Here is a 15703-nt window from a genome sequence, read left to right on the forward strand (position 1 = left end):
TCTCATACTTAACAAACTATATTTATGTATATATAGATCATATTGTATGTCTGTTTGTACATATATTTTGTCTGGTTATGAGTCCGCGTTTTGCTCTGAGGACACCTTTTCATCAGATTGTACTTGCACAATCAGATGACAACAAACTTGACTTGAAATACCTAAATGCATATTTTTGCTCCATGATCATCTCTAGGTCATTGGCAATAAATTGACTGAAGTGAATTAGGTTTTAATTTTTTTTTAAATCACACCTGCATCTTCTGCATTTGACTGAACCTTTTCTTATGCAGAAATGGCCACAAACAGAACAAGATGTAGAAAAGAAATCAGTGCAATTGTACTAGAGGAGCAGTTTCTCAAGAGAATGAACCTTTGACGTGCAAAGAACATTGAATCAAGAACTTGCCAGCACCACCTGCTGGTTTTAAACACACAAACATTTTAGATTTGTATCATCATTTTTGTTTCCTGTGAAAAATTAATGATAAAGTTCTCAAAGAAAAGACTGGAGTCTCCTCATGATGAAACAGCTCGCATCCCGGGAACTCCCTCCTCTCCATCGACTCTATCTCCCAGTGCCTCAGAAAAGTTAATGGTGTGATGGCTCAGGCCTGAAATCTCAGTGATCTATCTTTACCTCCTCTGGACGCTGTGCGACCAGCGGACTTCCTCCAGCTTTTCCGTGTTCTTATTCTGATGGCCAACATCTGCAGACTTTCGGGTTTATATTGCATTTTTCTGTACCCTGCATCTGTTGACAAACTGGAACTGCACACCCTGCACCTTTTTATTTGTGTTCAAACAGCTGCCAACATTTTTCCCCTTACCTTGATGAAGGACTCAAGCCTGAAACGTTGGTAATGCATCTTTATCTTGGCTATAAGACACTATTTGACCTGCTGAGTTTCTCCAGTGTCGTGTTTTTACTTCACCTGCAATGTCTCCAGACTTTCGTGTTTTGCTTCACCCTGCACCTTTGTTTTATTATTACACTACCTGCTATACTTAAGCCCAGTTAACTTGGCTGGCTAGCAGGCAAAACAAAGCTTTTCACATTATCTTGGTACATGTGGCAAACTATTGAGTTCATTCTTTGGAAAGTCGGTTTCTGGTTTAAAATCCTCCGTCAGAACTGGCAAAGAGAGAATACGTTAGTTTTCGAGTCAAGAATTTTGCATCATAGAACCAGGCCATTTGATCCAACTTTCCCGTGCTGACCACGTTGCCTACTCAAGCTAGTCTTATTTGCCTGCATTAAGCCCAAATCCCTCCCTATCTTTCCTATCCATGCTCCTGCATAAATGTCTTTTAAATGTTACAATTGTCCCTGCCTCTACCACTCCTCTGGCCCCCTCACACCCGTCCTCCCTCCGTGTAAAGGAGTGCCTGTCTGTTTTAAATTGGAGACAAGTCGGATGAAGGGAACATCTCTGATGGGGTGACGCGGAGTTGCAGAGATAACTGCAATGCTAATGAAGGCCTCTGCCTGCTTGTTTACTTTCCCTTTACCTGCCTTCATTAATCCAAGGGACAGCTGTGTCACACTGTGATATGGTGCTGAAGAGCATCAGGTTGGAGGTCAATCCACCAGACGTCAAGAATGGCAGAGGATCATCGGAGTCTCCCTTCCCCTTCATCAACGTGATCTACAGGATCGTTGACTGAAGAGGGCGTGCAAAATCAATGAGGACCCTTTCCTCCCCGCACACCTCATCTTTCAGCAACTCCTGTCAGGAAAGAGATGCAAGAGGATCAGAACCAGCACCACCAGACTGAGGCACAGCTTCTTGCCACAGGCAGTGAGAACGCTGAATGCCTGTTAAACTGCTCATGCAAACCCTTTGTAACTATGTTATATATTTTAATATTTGTACATACGTACTGTGCATGTGTATTATTTGTCTCCATTTGCATTAAGTCAATGTGCCTTTGTGGTGTGACGCATCATGGACCGAAGAACTGTTTAGTCAGGTTGTACTTGTACAATCTGATGATAGATAAAACTCAAACTTGAAAAGCAGATCAGAGTTGTTACTGAAATGAAAAGGATCGTTCCAGAAGTGCTAAGCAGGTCACGATGTCTGTGGAGAGAGAAAGACTGGATTATCATGGATGGATAGATAAACTTGGAGCAGAACTGGTCGGTTCTGATACAAGAGGAAAGTACAAGTTACCTGAGATTCTTGACTCATTGACATGATGAATCTGCATTTGGGGAAATAAGGATCAATCAAAGATGGTAAACGTGGCTTCAATTTAAACGTAGACATACAGCACAGGAACAGGCTCTTCCGGCCCACAAGCCAATGCCACCTAATTACACCCAATTCACTTACGATCCTCGTATTTTTGAAAGGTAGGAGGAAACTGGAGCACCCAGAGGAACCCACACAGACACAGGGAGAGCATACAGAACTGGATTCAACCTGGGTCACTGGCGCTGTAACAGTGTCATTTTTTAAGGGGTGCTCCAGCTTGACTAAATGGCTTGTTTTTTTGAGGAAGTGTGTAGCAATGAGGTCACTGTGGTTAATGTAATCTATGTAGATTCCACCAAGTCCTTTGACAAGGTCCCACACAGCTGAGCCCATGGGATTCAGGCAAGTTAGCTTGCTGATCGGTGAGAGGGTGATGCACAAGGGATATTTGTACGGTTGGAAGCCTGTGACCATTGTTGGGACACTGTGAATGCATAGGAACGGTTGGTAAATTCACAGATGACATTGAGATTGGCAATCATTAATAGCTGTATCACATCACCAAACAATATCTATGAGATTTCATCAGGTGGGATTTAATCTCTAAAAAATGAGGTAATCCATTTTAGAAGGTATAACAAGCTATGTTATACATAATGATGGGTAGAACTGACAAACAGAGGGACGTTGGTCCAAGGATCACAGGTAGAAAAGTTGTATGGAAAACAGCCCCATTAGCCATGTTGAGAGTAAAGTGTGTGGTTACAGTACACTGAGTTTGGCCACAGAAAACAATGAATTGCTGAGTTGATTGCGCATATATAACCAAAACATCTTTGGGTAGAAGTGGTCAGTCATCATTTCGGGTCAAAACTTTATTCAAAGGGTCCCAACCAGAAGGGTTGACTGACTTGTTTTTCTCCACGGATGCTGCCTGACCCAAGTCCCTCCAGGTTCACACTGTTTGCTCAAAACTCCAGCGTCTCCAGTAGTCTTTCTCAAGGAATTTGGCCACAGGGAGAGCACAGAGTGCAGATTTGATCAGCACTCTATAGCAGGGACATGATCCGAGGAGATTCACCAGTGGAACCTGCAGAAAGGTTGTTTCCCACAGTGGGAGAGTCTGGGACAAGAGGGCACAACTTCAGGATTGAAGGGCATCAGCTTAGAACAGAGATGTGGAGGAATTTCTTCAGCCGAAAGGCTGTGAATCTGTGGAATTTGTTGCCAAAGGCGATTGTGGAGGCCGTGTCATTGTTGTATTTAAGACAGAGGCTCTTGATTAGCCAGGGTATCGATGGTTATGGGGAGAAAGGCAGGTAATGGGGCTGAGTGGGAAAATGGTTAAATGATAGGGCAGACTCGATGGGCTGAATGCCTGATTTTTGCTCCTGTGTCTAATGGATATTGCCTGGGATGGAGCCTCTCCGTTGTGGGACTGAGTCTGTCAGTGAAGTAGAGATGGACAACAGAGGTACCTAACCCCCGAGCAGGGTCAACTGCAACCAAGTTCAAGAGGTTGGAGATTCAGAAGGGATGAAGAAGTTTTGTTAACCCAGAGGGTGGTTGAAATCTGGAGCCCACTGGAGGTAGGTATGCCTGTGATATTTAAACACAGGAAGCAGTGAGACAGGAATGAATGAGGCAAGTGCTGGGAACAGGATGAGTAGAAATGGTGGAGCCGTGCGATGAAGGTTTGTTCCCATGCTGGGTGACTCCACTTCCATCCTAAGCCTCAAAACATGCAACATGTTCACAAGAAGAGATTCTAAATAAGACACAAGCTGGTCGAGCAGCGTCAGTGGGAGAAAAATATGGTCGACGTTTTGGGTCAGAATCCTCGATTGAGATCATTCTTTCTCTCCAATGTACACTGCCTGAACCACTGAGTTCCTCTAGCGGATTATTTTTTGCTTCAGATTCCAGCAACTGTACTATACCACATCTTGATTTCTGATACAAGGCTGGATTTACGTTTGCAACTGTTTTCATACCCAGGAGGTGGCAGTCCTCAATTACAGCACCTCTCTCAACTCAGCTCAAAGATGAGAGGCGAACTGAACCTCCCCAAGCCAGATGCAACTCTGAAGTGCATTTGCACCTTCCCAAGACAGCAGAAAGCAGAAGGCAAAGATGTTTGGAGAGTTGAGCACAGGTTCTGTTAAACCTGTAAATGATTTCTCCATTTCAAAGTCTTCAGATACTCCATTCAAGTCCATTTGTCATGTTCCTGAAACACAATTGTTGACACATCTAACAAATCACCGAGAATAGGTCAAAGAAATTTCATCTATCCGTGAGCAAAGAGAATGAGGGAATGTGGGAATGTGCCTCACTGTGGAGGGGGTTTCAAATTTAAATTTAGACATGAAGCATAGTAACAGGTGCCCAATTACACCCAATGGTCCTGTACCCCCCCCACAATCACCGGCACTGTTACAGCGTTGGCTAACCATTATGCTAACCGCACTGGCCTGTGGTGGGAGTATAAGCTGATAACAGGAGTTGCAACACAGGGCAGGTGAATGGGAAACTGAAGCATAAATGGGTCTGTGGTCCATTCAAGAGGAGTTGTCAAAGAGATGTGTTGCAGATCAGTTACACAGGACGTGGGTGAGCAAGACTAGCCACAGGTTACAGGCCATCTGCTGGAAGTTGGGATTGTGGTTGGGTGCCCAAAGATCAACATGGAAAAGACAGGCCGAATGGCCCCTCTCTTCTGTATGGGAGTAAAAGAGAGTAGGAGTTATCAGGATCATTTTTAAGTTGACATAGTTGACCCAGCACCAGTGATTGGGACTGGGGTTCGAATCCTGTGATGTCTGCAAGGAATTTTTACATTCTCCCTGTGTCTGTGTGGGTTTTCTCCAGGTGCTCTGATTTCCTCCCACCATTCAAAGCATATCGGGGTTATACTTCCATTGGGTGTATTGGGCTTGTGGGTTGAAATGGCCTATTTGTCTAAATTTAAAATGTAAGAAAATTTAAACATGGGCGGGGGGGTGGTCATCCGCAAAAAGGAGCAGGCACAGGAAGGTGAAAGAGCAGGAAGACATTGAAGCAAGATCAGTTGAGGTGGGAGGAGATGAGGTAGGAGAAGTGGGAAGGAGAGAAAGGATGTGCGGGAAGGCAATAGAAAGAAAACGGAGGGGAACAGTGACAGAAACCAGGGATAAAACAAAGGTAAAACGCACACACTGATGTACCAGCTTGCACAGTTGAAGGAAATCCAGTGGTGATGACAACCAAACATGCTGAAGACTATTCACTCACTGCTGGAGCACCCTCACACCTTAAGTTAAGCTCTCATCAGATCATGCACTGACCGGCAGGAAGACAACAGATCTGTGTAGCATTGAGGTTCAAGGGCTACAGTAAGAGATTCTGTATCCCACAGGAAGCCTTTCACAAACTTAACCACATTATTTTCACCATTACTTAAATCCCACACTCCAGAAATATAGAATCTAATCCTGCCTTCCTCCACTTCAGGGAAGTACCCACGGACATTCCCAGAACAATGTGAAAGCCAAAACAACATTTTGGTTTATTATTCAGTTCATGACTAAATAAATAGTACTAAGTTAACATTTTAATTTTTATTTGTATATGTCAAAATACAAATATCCAAAAGTTGTCAGTAGCTTTGACAATCAACTTCATGAAAATGCACTGTCTGTTTGATACTACCAGTAAACCTGACACAGCACACCGGCCACTTCAATATAAAGAATAAATAACCTAAATAAAAAACAAAATGTTTCTAGAAACGCTTTTTGCAATTTTGAACATGCGCCCACATTTTAAGACCATGCTCCATTATTTGCCCAGCCAATCCTAGAACACTGACGGACCAGCATTCAAGCCTCCTGCTGTCGTGAGTGCCGTCAAATCTCTGCAAGATGTCACGCATCAGTGATAAATAATCTCAAGCACATTCTCAGACACTGTTCGTACGTTCTGTTGATGCCTTCATGAAATCCAACTCCTGAGATTGGTGGAGTGTGTCCAATCCAACCCCTACACGAAACCCAGTGGCAGAAACTATCATGACCCAAGGATACCAAATGCAAAGTGCTCATTCCACCAGACCACAACAAGCAATGCAACACAACAGCCACGGTGTTTTTATGAAGGGGTATAAATTCACATTTAATACAATATATTTAATGGTAATACAATAGATACTGCAAGCTTTACAATGTACAATGACTCAGCAAGTCCGAACTCTTCAGTGGTTTTGTTTGACATATAATGCGCCATATGTAGTTGCTCTGGTATTTAAATAGATATTCAAAATAAACTAGGGGTGATGCACATATTGTCTAGTGGTAGGAGAGTTCACTGAAATCATCTTCAAAAGGCCACCAAAATATAGGAAGTGCGTTTTGATTTCTTGGCTTTGTCACGATGGTGTTCCGACTATCAGTAACTCTTTCACCAGCCATCAGGGATACAAAACTAAAAAAGTTTGTGAACGCCATTATTTAAGTTTCCTCAAACAAACACTCGTTTATAAATGACATTGCTTTGGCAAAGGCTCGGTTGGCCTGGTGTGGTGCGCAGGATGCAAATCAGAGTGAGAAACTCATGAATCTTTGAGGCGTATTTCTTCTGCACTTGAATATTGAAATCCCACATTAGATGTGCCGTTTACCGTTCACGACGCCACACTTGTCCAAGAAATCATTGAAAAAACATGCACTTTTTAAGCCTTAAAACTTCATTTTCATTAAAAAAGATGCACCTTGGAGCAATCTGTTTGGTGCAACCATCATGCCTACATGGTGCACAGAAACTTAAAACAGTATATATATACACGCACGCACGCACGCGCACACACGCACACACACACGCAGTACCTGCTAAAAATGGAAAGTGAAGGCTACATACAGATTACCCGAGAATTTATGCTATATTTAAAAAGTGTGACAGATAAAGGCCAAGATGATCTTTTGTAAAATATATCTACTTCAACTGACTTGTTAAAGCATCTTAAAGAAATGCATATTGCACAAACAGTGAAAGCAATCGTTTCACCAAATCTATCTGATCCATAAAGAGGGACAAATCAGTCTTTGCAGCTAACTCCTCAATGGGGGAGGGATGGGGGTGGGGAAACCACTTCCACTACGGATGGTTCTGTGAATACTGTCCCAACTTGAACTGGCACGTGGGTGGTGAAGCACATATTAAATTCTCTTAAGCGTGCAAAGGTGGAAAACAACAACTCTGTGGCACAGTTAAATCGCGTTGCACTCTTAACAGTCGCTGCTGCAACAAAAGCAGTTGGCGTGTTTTATGTACAAGTAAGGCTTTCTGGTTTAGTATCTGAGGCGCTTTCTGCCCTTCAACTTTTCCTCATTTTACTGTAAACACGAGTTTCGGGCATTTCATTTCTTCAATTGGTTTCTGTTCAAAATGGCCAGACATTTATGTGTATAAATACAGATTTCCATATACAGACATGAAATGGGCTCATCAGAAGATTTTCTTCGGGATGCAGCCTTGGCGAGTGCGTCTTTTGGTTCATGTGGCTGAACGACTGCACGAGTCCTAAATCATTACAGCAGGTGGCAAGAGCAGCGACTCGAATCCCGTTCATTTGGAAAGCTTGCTGATGACCCGGATCAGAGCTCCATTCTCGTCTTTCAGCCTTTGGTTGTCCGCCTTCAGGTCCGGTAACATCTGGGTTGGACACAAAGAAACACATCAGAAAGGTTCATGCGAAACAAGGGTCCACACATATGAGTTGCAGACAAACTGCCGAAAACATGGAAAATGAACTGTGGGATCGTGGATAGATTTTGAGAGTTGGAGCGTTACAACTTCATATTTGTGATTGCCAAGGTTTACTGTATGCCTTAGGGATTTTAGTCTTTTGGATGTCAAAGTACCTCCTAACAATGTTTTACATAAAATCAAGTTACTCAAGGACTGGAAATCAAACTGTGGTTCAATCAATCCTATCAGGTGGATAATATATACCTTGTCATGAGTCCAAGAGCACAGATGTTTTCCTTAGTGTCAAGGCCCCAAACATTCTGCAGCCAATTGGCTCAGGGCAAACTGCATCCCACTCTGCACACCATAAAACTAAGACTGCATTTCCAAAGCATTTCCTTGGCTGTGAAGTGCTTTGGGAAGCTTGTGGGAAGTAAATAATAATTTTCAATTATATGGTCCCAATTGCCTGAAACTGCAGGTTCATTTTAGTCCATTCAATTTAGAAATTGTGTTTTTAAGTTCGAGACTGCTTGCTGGACTCCTTTTAACTTGAGACCCAAAGGGCTCATTCTAAACTGGTCCAGCAAGTGAGGGGGAAATTAATGATAACAATAAATGGTGGCCTTGTTGACGATATCCACACTTTAGGAATACAAAAGACACACCTAGTTAATGTTCACAAGAAAAAAGACAGCTTCATCAATGAACAGAAAGTAGAAAGTGAAAAAGCAAACTGCATTGACAACACAAAGAGCCTGCAGAGAGATAGAGATAAATTAGGTGAGTGGGAAAGGGTCCAGCAGATGGAGAACAAATCATCCATTTTGGGGGAAAAATAGATGATGATTTATATAGTGAAAGTGTGCAATACGCCATTGTGCAGAAAGTCTTGGGAGTGATTGTGCATGAATCGCAAAAGGTTGGCTTGCAGGTCATCGAGAAGGCAAATAGGATGTTGGTCTTCAATGCTACAGGAATTCAATTGGAGCATCTTGTTATTATGATTTATTACAAATATCTCAGCACAATTAAACTCCAACCAATTATCCAACTGCTCTTGCCCTTGACTACTAATGGAGCAGTGAACTGTCTCTACCGCTCAAAGACTCGACTGGCAGCTGCCATCAACTGCCCCTGAATGGGAGGTGTTGCTCCAGTGAAAGAGTGCAGAGGCTGGGAAAAGGACAGTGGGGCTCATTTATGGAGCTGTCGGGAGGAAGGCGAGAAGGGCTTTGGAAGCAGAGACAGCATTCAACATGATGAGCCTGGGACGATGACAGTGAGGAGTAAGCCAAGAGTATGAAGAGCAACATAGAAACAGGGTCAGCAAAAAGGATTGGGAATTGTAGATGGCAGAATAAATAACATGAACTGATCAAATAAATGGCTTGATTTCATATTCAACTCGAGGGAAATGTAGTTAAAATGTTTAAAGTGTGTCATGCAACACCACATATTGAAGCATCACTACAGAAATCGATTTCCAAGGCAAAATAGGTTGATTACATCAACCGAGCAATGAGGTAGTTAACTTCCCTGCTTATTTCTTCTGCCATATGACAATAACGTTCACTTCTCCATGAATTACACCCTCAATCTCTCCCCTAACAGAACAAAAAAAAACTATACCCTCCAGGATATACAATTTGGCAAGCATAGGTTGACTTAAGGGTAAACTGCGTGTGATGTGGTGAGTGAGATCACATTTAATCTCCATAAGAGGTTCCAATCCGAAACGTTAACTGACCATTTCTCTCCACAGACGCTGCTTGACCCGCTGAGTCCCTCCAGCTTCTCATTGTTTACACAAGCTTCCTGCATCTGCAGCATTTGTGTTTTATTTTTGCAGATCACCCCAGTACAGACATCTAAACCACATCATCGGTGATTAGTGCAGCTCCTTGTACTCCGCGCACGACCACAGTCAGATTTCCACGATCATAATTAAAAATGAACACACTTGTCAGTTGACTATAAAAGATCCCACGGCCTTGCCTGGAGGACACGAGGAGTTCCACCTGACATCCTGGACGGTATTGAGACCAGAGAACAGCCCTTTTGGCCCATAATGTCTGTGCTGAATTAAATATTTGTTCCTCAATCAAAGTCATCAAGAATTAAAAAGGCCAAAGATTTCAGTTGACAGAAATAATGGTTGGGCACCATTCAGAGAAAGAAACAGTTAACGTTTAGGCTTTGGATCTTTTATCTGAACTAGTAAACATTAGTTTTGGTGGAGAAAACAAAGGAACTGTCTGTCATGCAGTGGAGATTAAGAGAGTGAATAATCCATTTTGTGGTTGACTGGGGTCTGCTGAAACCTGCTGAACCACAGAAGATCCATCTGGAAGAGATTGAAAAAAATGGGAGTGAATGGTAAGAAAATATTGGAAGTGTGTAGTATGAAACAATGAAGTTGCTGAAATCTGAAAGGGGAATGTTGGAAAAACTCAGATCAGGCAGCATCTGTGAAGGGAGGAGGAGTTAATATCATAGGCCAAGGTCCTTTCACCAATAAGAAGTCGTTGATTTAAAAATGATTGAATTCCACAGAGTCTGAGAGATGAAATGAGCAGAGTTAGAACATGAAACACAGTTCCTCAAGTTTATACTCGGTCTCACTGTACATAACTGAGACAGGTCAGAGGAGAGAATGGCATTCAGATAAGTCCATTAAGATATAGAAGCAGAAGGCAGTCTTTCAGCCTGTCGTGTCTGCCCCGCCATTTCTTCCTGAGCTGATGCATTCTCCCACTCAGCCCCAGTCCCCTGCCTTCTCCCCATAACCTTTGAGACCCTGACTATTCACATACCTATCAGTCTCTGCCTCAAATACACCCAAAGACCTGGACCCCACAGCCGCCCATGGTAGCAAATTCCAGAGGTTCCCCACTCACTGGCTTCTCATTCATATCGGTGCCCTTCAATCCTGAAGTTGTGCCCTCTTGTCCTCGACTGCCCTACCATGGGAAACAACTTCAGGACAGAGAACAGTCCCACTTGGACCTCATTCACAATACTGTGTTCTTCACTACAGTGGAGGAAGCCTTGTGTCACCGCTTCACCAAAACCACTGGTCAGTCCATAAGGGTGACCCCACTCTTCCAGCTGCCAGTCACATTTTACTCTGCATCGGATAAGTCTCTTACACTGGGTATGGAGGGGCTGCAGCAGATAAATTACTGCACAAGCAAACAACAGGCTTGGCTCATCAATCCAGAAACCAATGTTCAAATCCCATCATGGCAGCTATGGAATTTAAGATCAATTAACATTTTCAGTTTGGGAACATTATCCTTGGTAATTATAACACCTAGGATATGCTCTGTTCTCGCTCTGCCTTCAGGAAAAAGATATAGATGCCACAAGTCTTGCATCACCAGGCTCAAGGACAAAGGCAACCCCTCCACCACCAGACTCCAAAACAACCAATTCAGACTCATTTAAGGACTCTTCTCTCTTTGACTTGGCTTGGCGGACGAAGATTTATGGAGGGGTAATGTCCACGTCAGCTGCAGGCTCGTTTGTGGCTGACAAGTCCGTTGCGGGACAGACAGACACGGTTGCAGGGGAAAATTGGTGGATTGGGGTTGGGTGTTGGGTTTTTCCTCCTTTGTCTTACTTTGTACATTATTGACGATTTATTTTCTGTATTGGAGAGTTTGTTTTCACTTCCTTCTTGTTCTTGTCTCTCTTTTGTACACGTAACTTTTGTTGAGTACAGTTTTTTTTTTAACACTATCAATGTGTAGAAATTCCGCCTGGACCAAGGGGAAAAAAAATCCTAGGGTTGTATGTGATGTTATGTGCTGTGATAATTAATGTGAACATTGAACTTTGACATTTGACCAAAGCTAGATTGGAATCAAACCCATCATCCGTACATGCCCTGGCTCGAGAAATTGAATTGTTTATTTTCACATGTACTGAGATAGTGAAAAGTTTTATCAACTATCCAGGAAATGTACAGCAGGTACTGCAATCATTAAACAAATTGCAGGGTGAAGGGTAACAGAGTGTAGAGAACAATTCACGCATATCTCTCTCTCCCACCCTGCCCTTTCCCCCAAAATTGAAAATGTGTTTCAGCTCTCAAGTTTCCCTGGATTCGATTAAACATTGTCAACCTGAAGTGTTAATGCTCTCCCTCCACACACTGATCTGGCCTGCTACATATTCATACAATGTCTGTTTTAATCTTTGATGGAGGGTAGATTGTGACCCACCGTTAATTATCATTTTAAAAAATTATTTATGGTGTGGCCATTTGCCACCCAATTAATTTACAAATTATAAAAAAATATATAAACATGTACTATGCAGATGAAGCTTCCTTCTTGGGATCGGATGTAAATTTTTACGGTGCTCCAAGGGGTCATTCACAGCACACCAAAGTTATTTAAAGACTTTGTTATCCTGCACAACAGAAAAGCACCAAGTCATGGTCACAAAGTGGTAGAGTAAAACTCACATAACCCAGTGTCCGAAACTTGACTTGATTTTTCTAAACTATAGAATGTTACTGTTATCAACGTAATTTCATTTTAAAAAAATTACAGTGTTCTGACAAAATTGTCAGTGAACTGAGTTTGAAGGGAATGCAGTGACACGGATTCTCTCGTTATGGGGAGATCACAGAGGGGAGCGTAGTAACTCGGGGGGGGGGGGGGGGGGGTCCATGAACCAGGTATTGAACTCCAAACAACTGGAGCTTCATTCATCACCCATGTTTGTTTCAGAGACGAGTGACAGTCACAGAAAGCCAGGCAGCAACTGAGTTTCAGTACTCACATCAATCCCGAGCACAGTTAAAAAGCCATGCGATTTGTGTTGGCTTTGTTTAGCAACGAACCTCTGCTGGCCAGCACCACAACATAGCAATTCTTGGCTAGCTGACAGGTCTGTTTAACCACACACCACCTACTTACTTACTGTAACGCTGCAGAACTTTCTCACAAAACGTTGGGAATACTGGGACACAGAGGAAACCACATTAGTCACAGCACAAATATGTACAAGTAACGTAGAACTGCTCAACTCTCAAAACAAAAGCAAGACATTTGCATTCCACAATTCTAGATGAAGCACTGCAGCAAAAAAATAAAGAAAAAGCAGCCCTTGTCCAAAACAAGAGCGAAAGTGGGAATTGAAAGCTAACCGGTTTTACACCTGCCTGGCTGTGAAGGGTAGAAGTAGTGAAGAAAAGAAACTACAAATCCACAGCCTGCAGCTGCCTAGCGGACTTAGAAAGCTTGATAACCACTCTGGTCAGAGCCCTATTCTCAGCCAGTAGCCGTTCATTTAACTGCCTCAGAGTCTGAATTTGATTTATTTGTTGCGGGTTCTGCAGGGATCAAAACACAAGAAGAAACAGAATTGGAAAGCAGAATGAAAAGCAAGCACAAGAAAAAAGTCAATCAAATGATAATTCAGTGGCTCTGTTTCACTTGGCACAATGGCACAGGCCTTGAAAATCTTGTCTCAAAACAGCATTTGGCAAAGCAACCAAGGCTTGTACAACAAGGGCATCTGACTTTCTAGTAAATTAATGATCAACTTTGACATGAATACTGATTATACCCAACATAGATCTCCATGAACATCTGAGCTTACGATTTCCGATCTGGTCTTAGCAGCAAGAGACATTTTTGATTTCCCAAAGGGCACAATCACAATATAATGTAAAAAGGCTGGAGAAACTCAGCTGGTCAAACAGTGCACTTTATAGAGCAAAGAAAGATACATCATCAACGTTTTGGGCTTGAGCCCTTTATCAAAGTAATAATCAAGAGGACAGTTGAATTAGAAGTGTCTACCCACTCCACTAATTGTCAAAGATGCACTGGTGAGAATGGATAAAGCTTCATATGCCATATTGTCAACAATCAGGAGTCAAAGTGAAGGAGTGAGGGAAGGAATGCAAGAGGTCAAATGGTAGAAATAAGCAATTTTGAAACAGCTGCTTGATTAAAATGCATAAACACCCAATTGTACAATGGTAAAAAAAAAATCTAATGCTCCCTGCTTGAAAATTGGCACCCTTGCTTTCAAGTGCCTCCACAGTTTTGCCCCCCCTTTGCAACATCCTTGGATCTTGAGATGGGATGTTCCATTAACCTTCATGCTACTAGACTAATTCCAGCAGCTACTTTAGCCTGAAGCTCAAAAACTTGCTGCTAAAGCCCATCCACCTCCAGCATTTCACCTTCAAAGTGTTTCCCAAAAGACATTCCAACGCACCCATTTAAACCAGCCTTGGTCACATTGCATCTTGCTTGAAAGATCATTTTGATGTGCATTGGCAGGATTTACTTTGCTCAAGGTGCCAATAGTTGTTGGTGCACACTTGGAGGATAAATTGTATGGGGACTGAAAATTAGTTTCGCAGCCCTTTTCGGAGACAATGTCCCAGTGTGCACATCCATTCCAATCAAGACACGAACAACCCAGACAATGAGGCTAAACAGTTGTTAACGGTGATCTCCAAAATATGGAATTCTCATCTTTTGCATCAGGGGAAATGCATCAAGAACAAAGTTCTTCAACAATACTAGAGATCAACACATGAAGCTTTTAATTTTGGATGTTTATAATCCAAACTTGGTTTAAAAAACGAACCAGTGGTTCTCTGGGTCATGCGTCAACATCTTAAAAAGGGCAAACTTTCTGGGACTGCTGATCATATGATGACAGGGTTCTGAGGTAGTGAACAAATTCAGCTCTCTGGTCAAATTAGCACAGTGCATGGCTTGGGGTAATAAAGAAGCTGATGCTGTTGCTACTCCAGCTTGCATCACCTGTCTTACAGGTGTCATCACCAGGACACTGGTAGAGGTGACTGATGGCAGGAAGAGAGGCCATTGAAGAGTAAAATCAAAATTACTTGCAGTTTCTCCAGATCCAATGCAGATGAAGAGAACCGGACATCGATCACACTCTAGTCTCAGAGTACAGAAGCCTTCAGGGACCAGAAAACAGTCTGCCTTGCTTCCGTAATTTTTTAATGGCATTTGTGGTTTAGCTTTTGGTTAATGATGACCACGCCCTTACAGGGCAAGGGCAGCAACATGCTGATAAGAACAGAATGAGCAAACATGATGCTGTTGATTCAGGTGGTGATCGTCAGTGATTGTCAAGCTGAATCATGCTCTCCTGCAAGATTACATGGTGGACACCCACCATTCATGTTAATTCAACCATTCTAATCCACGTTTACAGGAACTGAACTGATAGAAATGCATTACTGGTCTTGTGAAAAGGAAACCCAAATAACTGGTGACTGACTTCCCTCACATCACAATATCAATGTGAAAATCGACGAGGTTATCCCCTCACTGGACAAACTAGCAAGTGATATTGACATGGAAGTAGTCAATAAGATCCTGAAACAAACCCACCTATCTTCCTGGTTCAAACTAAACAATTTAGGAATTAAAAAACTCCACAGATGGAAAAATAATAAACATACTTTTAACTATATTTCCAGAACATCAAGAATTATATTGAAATGTCACCGTGGTACAAAAATAAATTAAGATAAGAAAGTTGGAAGCACTTCAGATATGTACTTCAAAAGACTGTGGGTTCAAGTGAACGTGCATCAGTGGTCACAGCCCATCGTTTAGAGACTGGGGAACCAGGAATCTATGAAGAAAATAAGCTGAGCACTGCAATTGCAGAGGCTTTAAATAAAATGGAAGGCATACTTGCCGTCGATCAATTGGGACATGAAGGAAAAAATTGGCAGCTGCCTAAAACTTTGGTAGGCCACATTT

The 15703-nt window shown here is 42.5% G+C and overlaps 1 protein-coding gene across 3 annotated transcripts in view; it reads right to left on the reverse strand.

The window, feature by feature from the left end:
* Window positions 1–6326: 6326 nt before the first annotated feature.
* ppp1r12a (protein phosphatase 1, regulatory subunit 12A) overlaps window positions 6327–15703 on the reverse strand; it is a 105579-nt gene continuing 96202 nt past the window's right edge. For all 3 annotated transcript variants that reach the window (XM_069904372.1, XM_069904371.1, XM_069904370.1), the window contains one exon: window positions 6327–7889. In XM_069904372.1, the coding sequence (XP_069760473.1) occupies window positions 7803–7889 (87 nt within the window). In that variant the 3' untranslated portion in view covers window positions 6327–7802. The remainder of the gene's footprint in view (window positions 7890–15703) is intronic.

Source organism: Narcine bancroftii, chromosome 11 (assembly GCF_036971445.1).
Source record: "Narcine bancroftii isolate sNarBan1 chromosome 11, sNarBan1.hap1, whole genome shotgun sequence".
Classification (NCBI taxonomy): domain Eukaryota; kingdom Metazoa; phylum Chordata; class Chondrichthyes; order Torpediniformes; family Narcinidae; genus Narcine; species Narcine bancroftii.